The sequence below is a fragment of the Ornithorhynchus anatinus genome, chromosome 15 (genome assembly GCF_004115215.2).
Source record: "Ornithorhynchus anatinus isolate Pmale09 chromosome 15, mOrnAna1.pri.v4, whole genome shotgun sequence".
Classification (NCBI taxonomy): domain Eukaryota; kingdom Metazoa; phylum Chordata; class Mammalia; order Monotremata; family Ornithorhynchidae; genus Ornithorhynchus; species Ornithorhynchus anatinus.
The window spans coordinates 8,983,968-9,004,880 of NC_041742.1; the positions used below are offsets into that span (position 1 = coordinate 8,983,968).

A 20,913-nucleotide genomic window follows, 5' to 3' on the forward strand; every position below is an offset into this window, starting at 1 on the left:
AAGTCACTTCACTTCTCTGTGCCTCAGTTACCTCATCTGTAAAATGGGGATGAAGACTGTGAGCCCCACGTGGGACAACCTGATTCCTCTGTGTCTACCCCAGTGCTTAGAACAGTGCTCTGCACATAGTAAGCGCTTAAATACCAACATTATTATTATCTTGTACCTCTCAGCTTGCACATAGTAAGTACTTACCAAGTACCACAACCAAGGAACTTTCCCAAGCTCCGTGCACAATAGGTGTTCAGATACTATTGATTGATTGATTGAATTTTAACCCATTCTTCTCAGCCCTCCTCTGGGGTTTGCAATTACACAAACAGATTTCTGGTTGTCTCTTATTGAAATCTCAGTTCTGCATGCACACTAGCTCAGGTTGCCCCCGAGAATAATTAATGGAAGGAGGAAAAAAATTGTTGCTTAAAGAGTTATGACTGGAATCACACCATTACCCCAGTTGTGGATGTTAGAACAACTGTGGTATTTGTTAATAATAATAATGGTGGTATTTGTTAAGCGCTTACTATGGGCAAAGCACTGTTCTAGCACCTACTAGGTGTCCAGCACTGTCTTAAGAACTGGGGTAGACCGAGAGCCCCACCTGGGATAACCTGACAACCTTGCCTCCCCTCTAGCGCTTAGAACAGTGCTTGGCACATAAGCACTTAACGAATACCATTATTATTATTACAAGATATTCAGGTCCTGCGTAAGGCTCACAGAGGGAAAAAACAGGTATTGAATGTCCCATTTTACAGATTAGGTAAGAGAGGCACTGAGAAGTTGAGTGACTTGCCCAAGTGGCCCGTTCTCTATTATTCATTCAATCATATTTACTGAGCGCTTACTATGTGCAGAGCACTGTACTAAACGCTTGGAATGTACAATTCGGCAACAGATAGACAATCCCTGCCCAACGACGGGTTCACAGTCTAAACGGGGGAGACGGACAGCAAAACAACAAAACACAAGTAGTCTGGCGTCAATATCATCAAGATAAATAGAATCATAGATATAGGCACATCAACAAAATAGAGTAATAAATAATATATACAAATATGCACAAGTGCTGTGGGGAAGGGAGGAGGGGCAGAGGGAAAGGGAGGGGTCAGTCTGGGAGGGCCTCTTGGAGAAGGTGAGCTCTCAGTAGGGCTTTGAAGAGGGGAAGAGAGTTAGTTTGGCGGAGGTGAGGAGGGAGGGCGTTCCGGGCCAGAGGTAGGACGGGGGCCAGGGGTCGACGACCACTGGGCCGCACGGCTTCCCTTCAGAAACAACCACCTCTCCCTGCCTTCAAAACCTTATTAAAAATCACATCTCCTCCTGGAGGCCTTCCCTCACTGAGCTCTCATTTCCCCCTCCAGTAAACAGCATGGCTCAGTGGAAAGAACCCGGGCTTTGGAGTCAGAGGTCATGGGCTCGAATCCCCGCTCTGCCACTTGGCAGCTGTGTGACTGTGGGCAAGTCACTTCACTGGGCCTCAGTGACCTCATCTGTAAAATGGGGATGAAGACTGTGAGCCCCACGTGGGACAACCTGATTCCCCTGTGTCTCCCCAGCGCTTAGAACAGTGCCCAGCATACAGTAAGCGCTTAGCAAATACCAACATTATTATTATTATTATTATTATTATTAATAAACACTGCCTAAGTACTGTCGATCGACTGTACCTATCTATGCCAAGAAAATAATAACACCCACGACACTTAAGCGCTTACCATGTGCCAAGCACCATTACGTATTTATATTAAGGTCTATCTCCTCCTCTAGAGTGAAAGCTCTGTCGTGCTCCCAAGAGTTTAGCACAGGGCTCTGCCTACACGAAGTGCTCAATAAGTAGCGCTGGTTGATCCATCTTTGATGTGGTGATGCGATGATGGTGTTACATGATGTTAGGACCACAAGGTGGCAAGGAAGTTCGCAACTCTCGCGACTTTGCGGGACCCCTCCTTTACTGTACACGATAATAATGTTGGTACTTGTTAAGCGCTTACTATGTGCAGAGCACTGTTCTAAGCGCTGGGATGGATATGGGGTACTCGGGTTGTCCCACGTGAGTCTCACAGTTAATCCCCATTTTACAGATGAGGTAACCGAGGCCCAGAGAAGTGAAGTGACTCGCCCACAGTCACACAGCTGACAAGTGGCAGAGCCGGGAGTCAAACTCATGACCTCTGACTCCGAAGCCCAGGCTCTTTCCACTGAGCCACGCTGCTTCGATATCGCACCACCTATCGATGATCCATCACGTAGCAATTGCCCACCACGTCTCCCTCCCGCCATCGGCCACGATCAGGACACCTAGGCAATTTCCATCCCCAGGGAGGTAACTTGATCTAACAATAATAATAATGATGGTATTTAAGAGCTTACTACGCGCCAGGCACTGTTCTAAGCGCTGGGGTACATACGAGGTCATCAGGTAATAATAATAATAATGTTGGTATTTGTTAAGAGCTTACTATGTGCAGAGCACTGTTCTAAGTGCTGGGGTAGACACAGGGGAATCAGGTGGTCCCACACTCACAGTCTTCATCCCCATTTGACAGATGAGGTAACTGAGGCACAGAGAGGTTAAGCGACTTGCCCAAAGTCACACGGCTGACGGGTGGCGGAGCCGGGATTAGAACCCATGACCTCTGACTCTCAAGCCGGGGCTCTTTCCACTAAGCCACGCTGTTTTAGGACAACTAATCATATTGAGTACTTACTGTGGGCAGAACAATAAAATGTCAATGGATTCTCTTCAATTGATCAAATGAGGAGAAGCAGCGTGGCCTACGGGATAGAGCACGAGCCCGGGAGTCAGGAGGATCCGGGTTCTAATCCCCGCTCCTCCACTTGTCTGCGGTGTGACTTTGGGCAAGTCATTTCACTTCCCTGTGCCCATTCCCTCACCTGTAAAACGGGGTGAGCGGTGTGTGGGACAGGGACTGCGTCCGACGCGATTATCGTCTTCTATCTATCCCCAGCACTCAGTACACTAACTAGGACAGAGTAAGCGCTTAGCAAATACCATAAAAAAGGGGGGGAGGGAGTTCCAGGAAGGAGGAAGGATGTGGGTGAGGGGTTGGCAGCGAGCTGGACGAGACTGAGACGCAGCGATTAGGCCAGAGAGGAGCGAAGTGTGCAGGCTGGGTTGTGGTAGGGAGGAGAGGTCATAATAATAATAATGTTGGTATTTGTTAAGCGCTTACTCTGTGCAGAGCACTGTTCTAAGCGCCGGGGGAGATACGGGGTCATCAGGTTGTCCCACATGAGGCGCACAGTCTTCATCCCCATTTGACACATGAGATAACTGAGGCCCAGAGAAGTGAAGTGACTCGCCCACAGTCACGCAGCTGACAGGTGGCAGAGTCGGGATTCGAACCCATGACCTCTGACTCCCAAGTCCATGCTCTTTCCACTGAGCCACGCCGCTTCAGGAGGGGGCAAGGCGAGGGAGCACTTTAAAAGTGATCGGTGAGGAGTTTCGGTCCGACGCAGAGGTCGGTGGGCAACTACTGGACGTTCTTGAGCGGGAGAGACGGCCTGAACGTTACTGTGGCCTCCTCCCGGAAGCCTTCCCAGACTGCGCCCTCCCTTTCCCTCTGCTCCTCCTCCCCATTCCCCCTTCTCCCGCCCTCTGCTCTTCCCCCTTCTGCTCCCCACAGCACTGTGCATATTTGTACATATTATTTATTACTCTATTTTAATAATAATGATGACATTTGTTAAGCGCTTACTATGTGCAAAGCACTGTTCTAAACTCTGGGGGAGGTGGTTACGAGGCGATCAGGTTGTCCCACGTGGGGCTCACAGTTTTAATCCCCATTTTACAGGTGAGGTAACTGAGGCACAGAGAAGTGAAGTGACTTGCCCACGGTCACACAGCTGACAAGTGGCAGAGCTGGGATTCGAACCCATGACCTCTGACTCCCAAGCCCGGGCTCTTTCCACTGAGCCACACTTAGACTGTGGGCCCCCATGTGGGACAGCCAGATGATCTTGGATCTCCCCCAGCATTTAGTACAGTGCCCGGCACATATTATATATTATATTATTATAGTAAGCGCTTAACCAATAGCATCAGAGAAGCAGCGTGGCTCGGTGGAAAGAGCACGGGCTTTGGAGTCAGAGGTCATGGGTTCGAATCCCGGCTCGGCCACTTGTCAGCTGTGTGACTCTGGACAGGTCACTTCACTTCTCTGGGCCTCAGTTACCTCTTCTGTAAAACGGGGATCAAGACTGTGAACCCCAAGTGGGACAACCCGATTTCCCTGTGTCTACCCCAGCGCTTAGAACAGTGCTCGGCACCCAGTAAGCCCTTAACAAATACCAGGATTATTATTATTATTATTATTCTCTGTGCCTCAGCGACCTCATCTGTCACATGGGAATGAAGACCGCGAGGGCCCCGTAGGACAGCCCGATGATCTTGGATCTCCCCCAGCATTCAGTACAGTGCCTGGCGTATAGTAAGCGCTTAACCAGTACCACCGTTATTATGATTATTATTCTCCGGGCCTCAGTGACTTCATCTGTCAAATGGGGATGAAGACTGCGAGCCCCCCGCGGGACCGCCCGATGATCTTGGATCTCCCCCGGCGCTTCGGACAGTGCTGGGCACATAGTCGGCGCTTAACAGATACCACGGTTATTATGATCGTTATTCTCTGGGCCTCAGTGACCTCACCTACGAAATGGGGATGAAGACTGCGAGCTCCACGTGGGCCCGCCTGAGGACCTTGGATCTCCCGCAGCGCTTCGCACAGTGCTGGGCCCATAGTAAGCGCTTAACCGTTACCATGATGATGATTGGTATGTCAGACCCGGGCCCTCGCTCGGGGGGGGAGGGGGGGCGGGGGGAGGATGAGGAGGAGGAGGAGGGGGGGGGGAGGGGGGGGGCGGGAGCGCGCGGGGGGCGGGAGCGCGCGGGGCATCAGTAGGAGCAGAGGAGAGCAGAGAGGAGCAGAGGGGAACAGAGGGGAGGAGGCAGGGGGGAGCAGAGAGGGGCCCTGGAGGGGGTTCTAGGGTCTGGAGGAGGGGAGGGGGGTGCGGTGTTGCAGGCATGTGGCCGGGAGGGTGGGAGCGTCAGTGGCCTCGGTGGGCTTCCTGGCTGCACGGCTGGACCCGGCCGGCCCTCGCCCTCACCCCGCTCCTCCAGGACCCGCAACAAGGACCCCCCCAGGTACGGCTCACCCCACCCCCAACACCCCCTCCGCTCCTCCGCGGGACACCCCCCCCCCAACCCCACCGTCGGCCCTCTCCCTTCCCAGGGACCAACCCCCAACCCCCCATTGCCTTCTCTCTCCCCTCCAAAGACCCCCCCAATTCAGGATCTCCCCTCCCGAGACCGCCCAATTCAGGATCTCCCCTCCAGAGACCCCCCCCCCATTTCGGGTTCTCCCCTCCAAAGACCCCCCCCACCTCAATTCAGGGTCTCCCCTCCAGAGATCCCCCCATTTCGGGATCTGCCCTCCAGCGACTTCCTCCCATTTCGGTCTCTCCCCTCCAAAGACCTCCCCCCCCCATTGCAATAACTGCCCTCCAAAGACCCCCCCCTCCCGTTGCAATCTCTGCCCTCCAAAGCCCCCCCCCCCGTTGCAATCTCTCCACTCCAAAGACACCCCCCCCCCATTGCAATCTCTCCCTTCCTGGGACCCTCCCCACGTCAGTCTCTCCCCTCCAGAGGACCGCCCCCCCCCCAAGTTTGGTCTCTCCCCGGCAGGAACCCCCTCCAGTTCAATCTCTCCCTTCCTGGGACCTCCTCCGCATTTCGGGATCTCCCCTCCAGAACCCCTCCCATTTCATTCTCTCCCTTCCAGGGACGCCCCCCCCCCCCCCACCCTCCCCCGCCACCAATTCAATCTCTCCCCTCCAGAGAGCCCCCATTGTGGTCTCTCCCCTCCAGGAACCCCCCCACTTCCCATTTCACTCTCTCCCTTCCAGGAACCCGCCCCCCCCCCATTTCAGGATCTCCCCGGGCTCCCCCCGCCCCCCAACCCCGATTCCTTCACTCGATCGTATTTCTTGAGCTCTGACCATGTGCAGAGCACTGGAAAAAGCGCTTGGGAAAGTCCAGTATAGTAATAAAAGAGAGAGAAAAGAGAGAAACTACCCCTGCCCACCCTGACCTCACAGTCCTAGAGGCCCCCCATCTCCCCCCTCCAACCTTCCCCCCTTCTGGGTCCCCCCAACCTGAGGATCTCCCTCCATCTCCTCCTGGCTCCTCCTGGGATCTTCCCCCCCAAATCTCCCCCTTGCTGGGTCTCCCCCCTCCCCACCATCTCCTCCCCTCTACTTGTTTTGTTGTCTGTCTCCCCCTTCTAGACTGTGAGCCCGTTGTTGGGCACGGATTGTCTCTCTCTCTTGCTGAATTGTACTTTCCAAGCGCTTAGTACAGTGCTCTGCACCCAGGAAGCGCTCGATAAATACGATTGAATGAATGAATGAATAAATCTTCCCACCCCCTCCATCTCCTCCCCTCCTAGGACCCTCCTCCCAGATCTCCCCCTTTTCTAGGTCCCCCCACAACCTGGGCACCTCCCCACCCTCTCCATCTCTTCCCCTCCTGAGACGTTCCCCTCCAGATCTCCCCCTTTTCTGCCCCCCCCAACTTCTCCCCCTCCCCTAGATCCCCCCCACCTCAACCCTCCCTCTTCCTCCAGCCCTGGTCTCTTCCCCTCCCATCCCCATCCAACTAGTGCCCCCCGAAATCCGAGGGTCCCCCCATCTCTGCCTGGGATAGGATCGGTCGGCTGAGAGACCCTGGTCCAGTCACGGGAGTGGGGGTGAAGGGAGAAGGTTACCTGGGGTCAACCGAGATGGGGAGGGGGCTGGCAGGGTTTCCGGCTTGGCTCCAGATGTAACCGTGGACCCCCCGAGGTTCAGGATGACCATCTTGTGGGTGGGAATTTGGGCTTGCAGAACTCACTGTGTGTTGTGCATCTCCCCACTTCCTCCTGCACCCGAACCGGGGTGGGGGGACGGGAGGCCGGGGTCCACCCTTGGGGGTGGGAAACGACTAAAGCAGCACGAGCATGGGGAGTCAGAGGATGTGGGTTCTAATTCCGGCTCCGCCACTCGTCTGCTGCGTGACCTTAGGCAAGTCACTTCACTTCTCTGGGCCTTAGTGAAGTGAATAATAATGATAATAATAATGATGGTGTTTGTTAAGCACTTACTACGTGCCAACCGCTGTTCTAAGCGCTGGGGTGGATACACGGTAATCAGATTTTCCCATGTGGGGCTCACAATCCATCTCTTTTCATAGAGGAGGGAACTGAGGCTCAGAAAAGTTAAGTGGCTTACCCAAGGTCGCACAGCAAACGAGTGGATTTCTCAGACTCCCAAACCCGGGCTCTTTGCGCTAAGCCCCGCTGTTTCTCCAGAATAGCGCTAAACAAATATCATTAATTATTATTATTGCTATTGGCAGCGGTCTGGGATGAGGGGCGGTCAGCAAAGGGGCTCCAGAAACCAAGCTTACCCCCAGATCCCTGGGACTACAGACCCTCTGACAAGCATGGCTGGGTTTGCTGCAGCTCAGAGCTCCCAAAGTTCACCATCAAAAGGCCAAGTGGCCAAGTCTCTGCCTCTCCCACCTCCTGGCTGGCTTCTTCTGGCCAAAGACCCCCCAAACATCTGACCGTAGTGTGCTGGCCAACAGACGACGTCCAGCTGAGCTAGGCACTCGCCCCGGCAGTGACCCAGGCCTTGGACTTCTCTTCCCTTTTGTGTCCCTTCCCACGCCTGAACTCTGCTCCCCTCCCTTTCTGCCTCCCGAACCTCCAGCCTCCGTCCACCCCCACGCCGGCCAAGGAGAGACAATCCTCCCATCCTTGCAGATGAAAACCCCCCCACCCACCCACCCGCCTTCTAGGAAAACCCCTCGCCCACAGAGATTTCCAACCCCTCCGGTCCATTTCCTCCAGTCTGGAGGTGGTAAAAGGAGACTTCTCTCCGGCCCCGGGGCTTTTCGCAGTGGCTCAGTAGTATTGACTGAGTACTTATGTGCAGAGCACTGGACTAAGCACTTGGGAGACAACAGGAGTTGGTAATAATAATAATAATGTTGCTATTTGTTAAGCGCTCACTATGTGCACAGCACTGTTCTAAGTGCTGGGGGAGATACAGGGTAATCAGGTTGTCCCATGTGAGGCTCGCAGTCTTAATCCCCATTTTACAGATGAGGGAACTGAGGCCCAGAGAAGTGACTTGCCCACAGTCACAGAGTTGACAAGTGGTGGAGCCGGGATTCGAACCCCTGACCTGATCCCTGCCCTCAAGGAGCGTACAGTCTCATAACAATTATGGCATTTGTTAAGCGCTTACTATATGCCAAGCGCTGTTCTAAGCGCTGGGGTAGAGACAGGGAAATTAGGTTGCCCCAGTTGGGGCTCAGAGTCTTAATCCCCATTTGACAGATGAGGGAACTGAGGTTAAGAGAAATTAAGCAGCTTGCCCAAGGACACCTGGCAGACAAGTGGCCCGTCTTTTAATGATAATGTTGGTATTTGTTAAGCGCTTACTATGTGCAGAGCACTGTTCTAAGCACTGGGGTAGATGAATGTTGGTATTTGTTAAGCGCTTACTATGTGCAGAGCACTGTTCTAAGCGCTGGGGTAAACACAGGGGAATCAGGTTGTCCCACGTGGGGCTCACAGTCTTAATCCCCATTTTACAGATGAGGGAACTGAGGCACAGAGAAGTTAAGTGACTTGCCCACAGTCACACAGCTGGGTAATCAGATTGTCCCACATGAGGCTCACAGTTAATCCCCATTTTACAGATGAGGTCACTGAGGCCCAGAGAAGTGAAGTGACTCGCCCACAGTCACACAGCTGACAAGTGGCAGAGCTGGGATTCGAACCTATGACCTCTGACTCCCAAGGCCGGCTCTTTCCACTGAGCCACGCTGCTTCTTTTAGACTGTAAGCCCGTTGTTGGGCGGGGATTGTCTCTATCTGTTGCTGAATTGTACATTCTCAGGGCTTAGCACAGTGCTCTGCACATAGTGAGCACTCAATAAATACAACTGAATGAAGTGGCGGAGCAGGATTAGAACCTGCATTCTCTGACTCCCAGGACCGTGCTCTTTCCACTAAGCCCTGCTGCTTCTCAAAGGGGAGATAGACACTAAGGTAAATAGCAGATAATAGAAGCAATCCAAAGACTAAGATATGCGCCTAGAAGAAGGATAATAATATTGGTGTTTGTTAAGCGCTTACTATGTGCAGAGCACTGTTCGAAGCGCTAGGGTAGAAACAGGGTAATCAGGTTGTCCCACGTGTGGCTCATAGTTAATCCTCATTTTACAGATGAGGTAATTGAGGCACAGAGAAGTTAAGAGACTTGCCCACAGTCACACAGTTGACAAGTGGCAGAGTCGGGATTCGAACTCATGACCACTGAGAAGCACTGTGGCCAAGCGGAAAGAGCACGGACCTGGGGGGTCAGAGGATGTGAGTTCTAATTCCGGCGCTGCCACAGGTCTGCTGGGTGAATTTAGGCAAATCGCTTCCCTTCTCTGGGCTTCAGGTGGAAAATGCGCATTAAGACTGGGGCCCCTGTGGGAAAGGGACTGTGTCCCACCTGATTACCTTGCACCCCAGTGCTTAGTACAGTGTCTGGCACATAGTTACCACAATTATTATTGCCACATAAAGGGGTGGAGATGGGGCAGACTACCTCAGTGGGGTGGGGACTAAGAGCATGGGAGAAACAGTAAGTAAATGGGCTGGGGGAATGAGAAATTAATCAAGGTAGGCTTTCTGGAGGAGGTGTGATTTCCGTAGGGTTTGGTTCCCATATTCCCTCTCTCTTCTGTGTTACCCTTTGCCCTTGGATCGCAGTGTGGCTCAGTGGAAAGAGCACAAGCTTGGGAGTCAGAGGTCATGGGTTCTAATCCTGCGTCCTCCACTTGTCTGCTATGTGACCTTGGGCAAGCAACTTTGCTTCTCTATGCCTCAAGTACCTCATCTGTAAAATGGGGATTAAGACTGGGAGCCCCACGTGGGACAGCCTGATGACCTTATATCGACCCCAGTGCTTAGAACAGTGCTTGGAACATATTAAGCACTTAACAAATACCATCATTATTATTATTATATCCACCCCACCCTCAACCCCGTAGCACTTAAGGGACATCGCAGAAATTTATGTATTTATAGCAATGTCTGTCTCCCTCTCTAGACTGTATGTTCCTTGTGGGCAGGGAACGTGTCTACCAACTCTGTCGCATTGTACTCTCCCAAGCGCTTAGTACAGTGGTCCACACACAGTAAGTGGTCGGTAAATACCAGTGATTGACTGATCTGTAGGGGGAGGGAGTTTCAGGCTAGAGGGTGGATAAGAGTAAGGGTTTGACTGTGAATGAGTTGAGACTCATTCTATTCCTCTAGGCTCTAAGCTCATTGTAATCAGGGAATGTGTCTGTTGTATTGTTCTATTGTACTCTCCCAAGCGCTTAGTACGGTGCTCTGCACCCACTGAGCACTCAATAGCAGCGGCATGGCTCAGTGGAAAGAGCCTGGGCTTCGGAGTCAGAGGTCATGGGTTCGACTCCCCCCTCTGCCGCTTGTCAGCTGTGTGACTGTGGGCGAGTCACTTCACTTCTCTGTGCCCCAGTTACCTCATCTGTAAAATGGGGATTAACCGTGAGCCTCACGTGGCCCTGTATCTCCTCCAGCGCTTAGAACAGTGTTCTGCACATAGTGAGCGCTTAACAAATACCAACATTATTCAATAAATATGATTGACAGATTGAGAGCAAGTGACAGGTTAGTATCCTGGCTATTCCCACTTTATCAGGTAGGGAAAGCTACGTAACCCCCGGGGGGTCCCAGGGCATTACCTGGGTGACTTCCAGTGGCCGCCCCTTTGGTTTTAAAAGCCCCATCTCCCTGCCGAACCCCACACATCTGTCCTGCAAGAGGCCCACCAGCTTGGACACCTGGAATTATTATCATCATTATGGTATTTGTTAAGCACTTACTTATGCCAAGCACTGTTCTAGGCGCAGAGGTAGATACAAGGTACTCTGTTTGTCCCACGTGGGGCTCACAGTCTTAATCCCCATTTTACAGATGAGGGAACTGAGGTTCAGAGAAGTAAATGGCTTGCCCAAGGTCACAGCAGACAAGTGGTGGAGTCAGGATTAGAACCCATGACCTCTGGAGGTCTTGGTCGCTGTGACTTGGGATCCTGAAGGTGGGAGAGAGGGCACGGACGGTGTCTATGGGGCTTGGTGCACATATGTGTCTGCCTCTAATAATAATAATAATGTTGGTATTTGTTAAGCACTTACTATGTGCAGAGCACTGTTCTAAGCGCTGGGGTAGACGCAGGGTGATCAGGTTGCCCCATGTGAGGCTCACAGTCTTAATCCCCATTTTACAGATGAGGTAACTGAGGCACAGAGAAGTTAAGTGACTTGCCCACAGTCACACAGCTGACAAGTGGCAGAGGCGGGATAGTGGGAAGCAACATGACCTAGTGGACAGAGCACACGCCTGGGAGTCAGAGGACCTGGCTTCTAATCCTGACTCTGCCACTTGTCTGCCCTGTGACCTTGGGCAAGTCACTTCATTTTTCTGAGCCTCAGTTATCTCATCTGTAAAAGGGGATCGAGACTGTGAATCCCACATGGCACAGGGACTGCCCCGTGTTTAGTACAGTACCTGGCACGTAGTAAGCGCTAAACAAATACCATGATAATAATAATAATAATAATAACTACTGCCTTATGCCTCCCCCATGCCCACTCCTACTACCTTCCTGCAGGCTTTTCTGCCCCCAAGCCCCCATCACCCTAGGTGATTGGAAACAGGCCCCAGGAATTGAAACCTCAGATTTCTCTCCTTCCTTTATTCATTGGTATTTACTGAGCACTTTGTTTCTTTGTTTGCAAAGCCCTGTATTAAGCACTTGGGAGACTACAATACAACAGACAGCCACAAGCCCCGCCCAAACGGTTAGGGACTACAAGTGAAGCAACGGTGGCCTAATGGCAAGAGCATGGGCTTGGGAGTCAGAAGGACCCGGGTTCTAATCCCCGCCTCATGTCTGCTGTGTGACCATGGGCAAGTTTCTTAACTCCCCTGGGCCTCAGCTACCTCCTTTGTAAAATGAAGATAAGGGTCTGAGCCCCATGTGGGACAGGGACTGTGTCCCATCTGATTACTGCATATCTATCCCAGCAATTAGAACAGTGCTTGGCGCTTAATAAGTGCTTACCAAGTACCATGATTGTTATTATTAGTGCTGTGCATATAGTAAGTAGGCAGTAAATATGATTGACTAATGGGCCGAGAAGCAGCAGATTGGTTATCTCCCTCGCCTCAGCGGCCACGTCTGTCTGGGTCTCTCCGGGCGGGAGGAAGAAGTGGGAGCCAGAGCACCCCCAGACCGCAACCAGGATGGGGGGGGGAGACGGGAGATCGGCTGGGCCCAGGGAGAAGGAGGCCGGGAACTGGGATTTCGATGAGGAAACACCATTCATTCCCAGCTTCATCACAGTCACCCGCCGATCACATGCTCACAGACACAGCCTAGGACTTTCCATGCCGGGGAGAGGAAGTTCAACCCTGCAGGGCTTAATTCTGGAACGGACTCTTCACTACGATCCCAGGCCAAGCATCATTCCCACCCTAGTTGCCCAGCCCCAGCTGGAGATCCAGGAGCTGAAGGCATCCAGTCTTGGAGCGGACCCACCTCGCTTCTAGCGGGGAAAGGGGGTTGAGGGTCCAGATGAGGGTGTGTGCACGGGTGTGAGACACGTGACCGGTTAAGCGTCCGGCTCGACCTGGTCCTCCAAGTACGGTGGAGGGGATGGGGGGGTGAAAGAAGAGAGAAGCAGGTGCAGTAAACTCACTGACCCCGTACCTGGAATGGGCCCAACCCCAGGATGTCCGGAGGGAACTGGTCTCCCGGCAGGCTAGCGCAGAAGATGAAGACAGAAGAGCCAACTCCTTCTTCCCTCAGGGAAGTGGAAAAGAGGCAGCAGGCAAGGCTGGCTTAATTAGTACCAGGAGAATTAATTCCTTGTTACTGAGAGGCAGGTGACCCTTAATGAGGAGCCCCCCAGTTAGCCACCCCGCCACCCCCCCCCCATCTCCTGGACTGATCCCAGCTCCTTCCCCTCCCTCCGAGGTGAAGTTGGAACAAAGAGGCTAGGAGTCCACGTTTCCCAGGCACTACCTTCTCCCGCATCTGGATTGCATTATCAGGCCTTAATTGCATCCAGCTGCCCAGACCCAGAGAAGCTGGCTAGCTTGGCCTCCGTCCAGGCAACCGGGCACGGCTGGGGGAGGGGAAACTGCCCACCAAGGGTGGGGGGGGACATCGGAGATGATGGGGTCTGAGTCCCCTCTGCCCCCCTCCACTCTGGGAGTCAGAGGATATGGGTTCTAATCCTAGCTCCACCACATATCTGCTGGGTGACCTTGGACAAGTCATTTCACTTCTCTGGGCCTCATCTGTAAAATGGGGATTAAAGACTGTGAGCCCCAAGTGGGACTGTGCCCAACCCGATTAGCAGGTATCTACTTCAGCGCTTAGAGCAGTGCTTGGCACAGAAAACACTTAACAAATACCATACTTATAATTATGATTATTGCTATCATTACTGGTGGCTTGAGAGTAGGGGGTGAGAGTTTCCCCGTCGCCCCTGTCCGCTTTTCACTCATACAGTCAACTGTATTTATTGAGCACTTAGAGTGTGCTATGCACTGTACTTAGCGCTTGGAAGAGCACAATATAAAAATAAACAGACACATTCCCCACCCACCACGAGCTCTCGCCTTGGCAGCAGTAGCTGGATGCTCAGCGCCTGGGATGGAGCAGGGATTATCTCCTGCTGATCCTTGGGCGGGGAGGCAGGAAGAAGCCCCGGGAGCCTGGGGACCTCAGGACACAGACCTGCTTGGAGTATCCAGATTGGGGGGCTGCTGGGGGAGGGTGCCTTCTCCCTATTATAATAATAGCATTTGTTAAGTGCCAAGCACCATACTAAGCACTGGGGTGGATACAAGGAAATCAGGTTGGGCACTGTCCCTGTCCCATTTGGGGCTCACAGTCTCAATCCCCATTTTACAGATGAGATGACTGAGGCCCAGAGACATGAAATGAATTGCCCAAGGTAACACAACAGACAAGTAACAGAGGTGGAATTAGAATCCATGACCTTCTGACCTCCCGGCCCGTGCTCTATCCACTACGCCGTGCCACTTCTCCATCAGATTGGTCTTGTGTGGGAGCATGAAGCCCAGGTGGGTCGGGGGGTGCCGAGTCAATCGATCAATGGTATTTATTAAGTGCTTCCTGTGTGCAGAGCACTGTACTAAGCAGTTGAGAGAGTACAATATAAAAGAGTTGGTAGACACGTTCCCCGCCCTCAACGAGCTTGCAGTCTAGAAGGAGTCCCCTCCCTCCCCATCCACACCCTCCAATCGCTAACGTGGCCTCATGGACGGGGCCCAGACGGACGCGGGAACTGGGGGACCTGGGATCTCCTCCCATTCCACAACTTGCAGGCTGTGTGACCTTGGCTCAGTCACTAAGCTTCTCTGGGCCTCAGTTTCCTCATCTGCAAAATGGACATTCAATACCTGGTCATTCAGTCGCAGCGTGGCTTAGAGAAGCAGCGTGGGGCAGTGGAAGGAGCATGGGCTTGGAAGTCACAAGTCATGGGTTCGAATCCCAGATCTGCCACTTGTCGGCTGGGTGACTGTGGGCAAGTCACTTAACTTCTCTGGGCCTCAGCTCCCTCATCTGTAAAATGGGGATTAAGACTGCGACCCTCACGAGGGACAACCTGATTTCCCTGTATCTACTTCAGCGCTTAGAACAGTGCTCTGCACATAGTAAGCGCTTAAGAGACACCGACATCGTCATCATCATTCTATCAATCCTATTATCGGCCTACGGTGGCCAAAGCACTTTACTAAGCACTTGGGAGAGTACAATACAACAATAAAGAGAAACATTCCTTGTTCACACAAGATTACTGTTGTCCCTCCTACTAAGGTGGTGAGCCCCATGGAGGGACAAGGACCGAATCTGACCCGATAATCTTATATCTACCCCAGTGCTTAGCTCAGTGCTTGGCAGGGTAAACACATAACAAATACTCCCATGATTTTTATCACCATTATTATCAGGATTTCTCTAACCCCGACGGAGAAGGTCGAAGCAAAGAGGGGCGTCGAAACCTGGGAACCCCCATTACGGATTGCAGTGGGTGAGGGATTGTTAGGGGTCCCCACCGACCTGAGAGTCTGGTGGTCTCTGGGCAGGCCAGATCCCCTACCCACCCCAGTGGTGAGGGGATCTCAGAACTGTCTGGGTGAAAAGGGAGAGAGAGGGAGGAACAGCTGCTAAGACATCTCCTGGTCTGCCCGAAGCCCACCGGGGCTCCTGGCCAGATGGGGCTCCAGGGAAGGGCCCGTCCCCCTTATTCACCACGGGTGGTGGGGCGCGGGGCTGCCTCGACTGTCGGTCCGAACCCTCAGACTCGAGCGCCAGCGCCAATCTGGACCCGGAGCACGGGAATCGAGCGGCCCGTCGCCTCCCGGGCACCGGCTGGAACGGAGCCGCGGGGGAGGCGGATCAAGCCACTGGGGCCATCTGGCCTCCATCTGGTGGCCTGAGGGGTGGGAACCAGATGCAGAGTGGTGGTGATCGGGTGGGGGGTCGTCACGCCAGCTGCTGCTTTGGGCACACCTGGTGGCTGGACCCGCGGGCGCTATTTTATCTCGGCACCTCGGGCATATCCCCAGAAGCCCCGGGGTGTGCGTTGGGGCGGAAGGTCCTGGAAGGGCTGGGCTAGCAGAGAGGGCTTCTCCCCTTCTCCTGCTCCCCGGGAGAGTCCCCTCATCCTGGCATCTCCACCTTAGCTCTGGCCGAGGTTCGTTCATTCCATCCAATTTATTGAGCGCTTCCGGTGTGCCAAGCACTGTACCGAACGCTTGGGAGAGTACGCCTCGACCTCAAACAGTACGCTTCGACATCCCCGGCCCACGATGAGTTCTGACCACGAATCACCCCGTCCCCTCAGTCCCTGCTGTTCGTGGTGCTGGTGGCTGCCGCCTGCCTGGGCCTGAACTTGATCTTCCTCGTGATCTACCTGAGCTGCCTGTGCTGCCGCCGGCAGCCGGACCGGGCCGCGGACACCAAGCGGCCCGACTCCTGCTGCGTCACCTGGTCCGCCGTGGTGGCCGGCCTCCTCTGCTGGTGAGTGGCCCGAGGCCTCCGACACCACGGGCCACCCCCGGGGGCTGGGAGGGGGGGACTGTGAGGCCTGGGGGTGAGAAGGGTCCTCTCCACAGCCAATCTATAGTTCGTAGGGCCACTAGCCGATCCCTCCCAGCTGCCCTGTGTGGGAGAATGGAGGGGACACCCCCATCCCCAGCTGAAATCCCCCCTCCTCTGCAGGGATGCCCTGGGCCAGGAGAGTAGGCGAGGACTCAATTCCCCATCCTCGGGCACCATCCCCCATCCCCTTCCCCTGCCCTCCCTTCTTCTCCAACCTCGGCTCTGCCCGACAGCGCGGCGGTGGGGGTCGGATTCTACGGGAACAGCGAGACCAACGATGGGGTGTACCAGCTGATCTACTCTCTAGAAAATGCCAACCACACCCTCTCCGGGATGGACACCCTGGTAAGTTCTCCAGGTTTGTGGGGAGGGTGGCTACCCTCTGTCAGGGGGTGGGGAGGGAAGGAGAAGGAAGAAGAAGAAGGTGGGACGGACAGACCGGGAACATCATAACAGTAAAAATTGTAGTATTTGTTAAGCGCTTACTACGTACCAGGCCGTGTAGTAAGCGCTGGGGCTGATTTGCTTGTATCCGTCCTGTCCCACGTGGGGTTCACAATCTCAATATCCGTTTTACGGATGAGGCAACTAAGGCCCAGAAAAGAGAAGTTTTGACTCTCCCGAGGTCACAGAGCAGACAAGTGGCAGAGCGGGGATTAGAACTCATGACCTTCTGATTCCCAGCCCCGAGCTCTATCCACTATGCTTGTGTTTTGTTTGGCTCTGAGGGGGCTGAAGCCCCTGTTCCTCCCTCTGCATCCTCCTCCTCCCGCTGGGTTAGGGGGCTGAGGCAGAGGCCCCGAATCCTGACAATCTGCAGGTAACCAGCGGGGCCATCACAGAAGCCAGGGCCATTCATTCCACTTACTAACTGGGAAAACTGGGGTCCTGAAGGGGAAAATGGCTTAGGGGACCCAGGCTTGGAAACCCGAAATTCCCACTTTCCTGACTCCTTGGCCAGTCGTCCCTGGGCCAACCGCGAGGCCTCAGCTTCCTCCGTCCCCCTCTCCATCCCTCCTTCCGTCCGGCTGCAGGTGGAGGTCACCACCCTGAAGATGAAAGTGGGCCTGGAGCAGCACCTCGCCCGCCTCAACGAGATCTTTGCCGCCCGCGGCGACTACGTGCAGAATCTCAGGTTCATGCAGCAGATGGCGGGGAACGTAGTTGTGCAGCTCTCCGGGCTGCCCGTCTGGCAGCAAGTCAGTGCCCAGCTGACCGAGTTGGTCAGCGAGACCAGCTATGTGGAGTACTACAGGTGAGGGGGCCGCCATCGCCAGCTGAAAGCAGGGCGCCTGGGCTGGTGGGGCTGGGCTGGGGGCTCTGGTGTCACTCCAGATCAATCGATCAATCAGTCGGTGATATTTATTGAGCACTCACTCCGTGCAGACCACTGTCCTAAGCGCTTGGGAGAGTGCAAAACAGGAGAATTAGCAGACGCGTTCCCCGTCCATAACGAACTTACAGCCCGGGGGGCGACAGACGTTAATAGAAATAATTTATAATATATAATTTAAAGAGGCAATACAAGGCATCTGCCCTATCCCCCTCCTCCAGGATGACCCCGGCCTCATTCCGGGGAAGCTGGGGGCGGGGGCGCTCCATGGGGACCCAGGCTGTTTGAGGGGTGTGGGAGGAGCCCAGAGGGGCCACTAAGGGCCCCGACCTGACAGGCCTGCACTTGGTGTCAGCTCTGGATAGGATTTTAATTGGGCCTTTTTAATTGGGAAGCAATTACTCGGGGGCCGAAGGGATTGGGTTGGCAAGCACGAGGGAGGGAACCAGCCGGCTCATCTCCCTCCTTGCCCTGGCTTCCCCTCCCCCTTTGGCTTTTTCACCCTTTTGGTGGTGTTACCCAAGCAGAAAACCATTGATGGTGAAAAAAGTGGAAGAATCAATCGCTTTGGCTCCTGCCCGGGGTGAAATAATGATCAAAAGACTTTCCTCTTTGGTGATTAAAAAGAAAAGTTCCTACACCCCCACCCCACTCACTCCTCTCTCTCTCACCCCTCTGCCCCTCCACTGCTCTGCAGAAGCAGCATTGCCTGGTAGAAAGAGCAAGGGCCTAAGAGTCAGAAGGTCATGGGTTCTAATCCCGACTCTGTCACTGGTCTGCTGTGATCTTGGGCAAGTCATTTCACTTCTTTGGGCCTCAGTTACCTCATCTGTAAAATGGAGATTGAGACCGTGAGCCCTACATGGGACAGGGACTGTGTCCAATTCGATTCGCTTGTACCCACCCCAGCGCTTGGTACGGTGTCTGGCACACAGTAAGAGCTTAATAATCATGAAAACACTGGCCTGGGGGTGGAGGAGATGAAAGAAGCAAACCTGAGGATTTGGAGCAGGAGAGAAAGAGAGGAGGGAGGTGGAATTTTTATTTGGGTAGGGAGGGATCCTTAACTGTACTGCAGTTCACACCTCCTTGTTCAAGAATAAAGCAGTAATAATAATGGTGGTATTTGTTTAGAGTTCACCATTCATTCCTTCAATTGTACTGACTGAGCGCTTCCTGTGTGCAGAGCACTGTACTAAGCACTTGGGAGAGTACAGTACAACAATAAACAGACATATTCCCTGCCCAGAATGAGTTTACATCTAGAGCAGGGGAATAGGTGTGAATGGGCGCTGGGTGACCTAGGGCCAGTCTTTTAATGTCCCTGGGCTTCAGTTACCTCATCTCTAAAATGGGAATGCAATACCTCTTCTCCCTTCTAGTTAGCTTGTGAGCCCCATAAGGGACAGGGTTGTATCTGTACAGTGCCTGGGACATAGTAAGCACCTAACAAGTACCAAAAAAACCAAAAAAACAGGCAGGGCAAAGAAGGGTATGCCCAAATATAGAAGGGCACAAGGCCAGGGCCTTATTCCCCATCCTCATCTTCTCCTTCGTATTCCCCATCCTCCTCCTCCTCCCAGGTGGCTGTCTTACCTCCTGCTCTTCATCCTGGACCTGGTGACCTGCTTTGTGGCTTGCCTAGGGTTGGCTAAGCGCTCCAAATGTCTCATGGTCATGTGAGTGTGTACTCCCGGGTGACCACCCCCCGCCAAGGCTGGGACCGGGTACCCCCGGCCCAAACTGGGCCCTCTGGAAGCAGGCAGGCTTGGGCGTCTGGGGTTCAGCTTCCCAGCCCCGTGCTCCTGGGCGGACTGAGGGAATGGTCACCGTGTCCCACCCCTACCTCACCCTCACATTGGGGGCTGCCAGGCCCACCAAAGGGGTGGGAAGAGCCTGTGGAAGTGCGATGGCGGTGGCGGGGGTCAGGGGCTGATATCACCTTTGGGGTCATGAGGTGAGCGCTGGGCCTTACTGCTCTCTAGCAGTCCTAACAATCTTAGTCCACTATAACAATAAGACACATTCCCTGTCCACATCGAGCTAACAGTCTGGAGGGGGATTCCTCAAGGGACTCTGAGTCGCCTGCCCTTCCACGGTTGGTTGAGCAATGAGATGATTTTATTTTCCTTTCTGCCCTCTTGTTGTTGCGGCCCAGGGGAGGGAAATCACGTCAGACAGGGGTGAGTTTTCATATCCACCTCCTGCCCACTGATTTGAATATAATCCTCTCCTCTCAATGATGGAAGAGCGGGGAATTTTCCAGGAATCCGGCCGCTGTGCTCGGCCAGCTTTTCCATGATCATCCCGCAGCTTTCTCCAGACTCGTTAGCATTTCCTCCGCAGTTGGCCGGATCCCCTTCATCCGAGAGAGCAGTTAGCGGTGTCTGGGAAAGTGTGAGGGGGACCTCTGGGCCAGCAGAGGAATGAAGACCCCAGGTTCTAGGCCTGAAGCCGCGGTGTTTGAGTTGCTCTCTGGGGACAGGTGAGCCCGGGTCCACGGCTCTGTGAGGGCCGGGGGCCCAGGCGAGGCAACCCCGAGGGATGCTAGGATGGCGGACTGACTCGTGCCTCTGTCTGGGTCTCTCAGGACGCTCTGCTGTGGATTTCTGACACTGGTGCTCAGCTGGGCTTCTCTGGCGGCTGCCTTGGCCGCCGCGGTGGTGAGTTTTCGACGGGCAACAGTTTGTCTGTCCTGTCCTCTCCAGCTCAGCCATGTTTCTCCCCAACTCAGGTCGCTGGATTCGTGGGCAACCAGCCAGCTGTCCAATCAGCCAGCCGTCCAATGGCCTCGAGACAGATCGAGGAGGAAATCTGAGTAGCCACTTAACACCCACCCCCCTCCACACCCCCGCCCCCGGCAAAATTGTGGTTCTTTCCATCACCGTGGGAGTCTCAGGCTTCCTGCTGGGGCTGAAAACCCAAGCCTGAGTTCTGCTGGGCGGATCGCAGTGGTTCAGCCATGGGGGTGCAGGGTGATGACCAACCTGACTTTTGGTGTCTGAGTAATTGTGGTATTTGTTAAGCACTTACTACATACCAACTGCTGGGGGAGATATGAGATAATCAGGTTGGACATAGTCCGAGTCCCACAGGGAGAGGAAGAAAAGAGCTCTTACCATTTTAGAGGTGGGGAAACTGAGGCACAGAGCTGTGAGCTGATGGTTCCAAAGCAGGCGAGTGACGGAGCCAGGATTACAACTCAGGTCATCTGACTCTAGATCTGTGCTCTTTCCATTAGACCACACTGGCCATGGGTGGGGAGGAGGCAGAAAGGAATTGAGGAT

The 20,913-nt window shown here is 53.9% G+C and overlaps 1 protein-coding gene across 2 annotated transcripts in view; it reads left to right on the forward strand.

The window, feature by feature from the left end:
• Positions 1–4,992: 4,992 nt before the first annotated feature.
• The window catches only part of TTYH2 (tweety family member 2), a 30,846-nt gene continuing 14,925 nt past the window's right edge, over positions 4,993–20,913 (forward strand). The window contains exons 1-6 of one of the 2 annotated variants that reach the window (XM_029079908.2): positions 4,993–5,167; positions 16,037–16,212; positions 16,527–16,638; positions 17,328–17,548; positions 19,210–19,305; positions 20,217–20,289. In XM_029079908.2, the coding sequence (XP_028935741.1) occupies positions 5,048–5,167; positions 16,037–16,212; positions 16,527–16,638; positions 17,328–17,548; positions 19,210–19,305; positions 20,217–20,289 (798 nt within the window). In that variant the 5' untranslated portion in view covers positions 4,993–5,047. The remainder of the gene's footprint in view (positions 5,168–16,036; positions 16,213–16,526; positions 16,639–17,327; positions 17,549–19,209; positions 19,306–20,216; positions 20,290–20,913) is intronic. The other variant, XM_029079909.2, reaches the window with a different exon arrangement.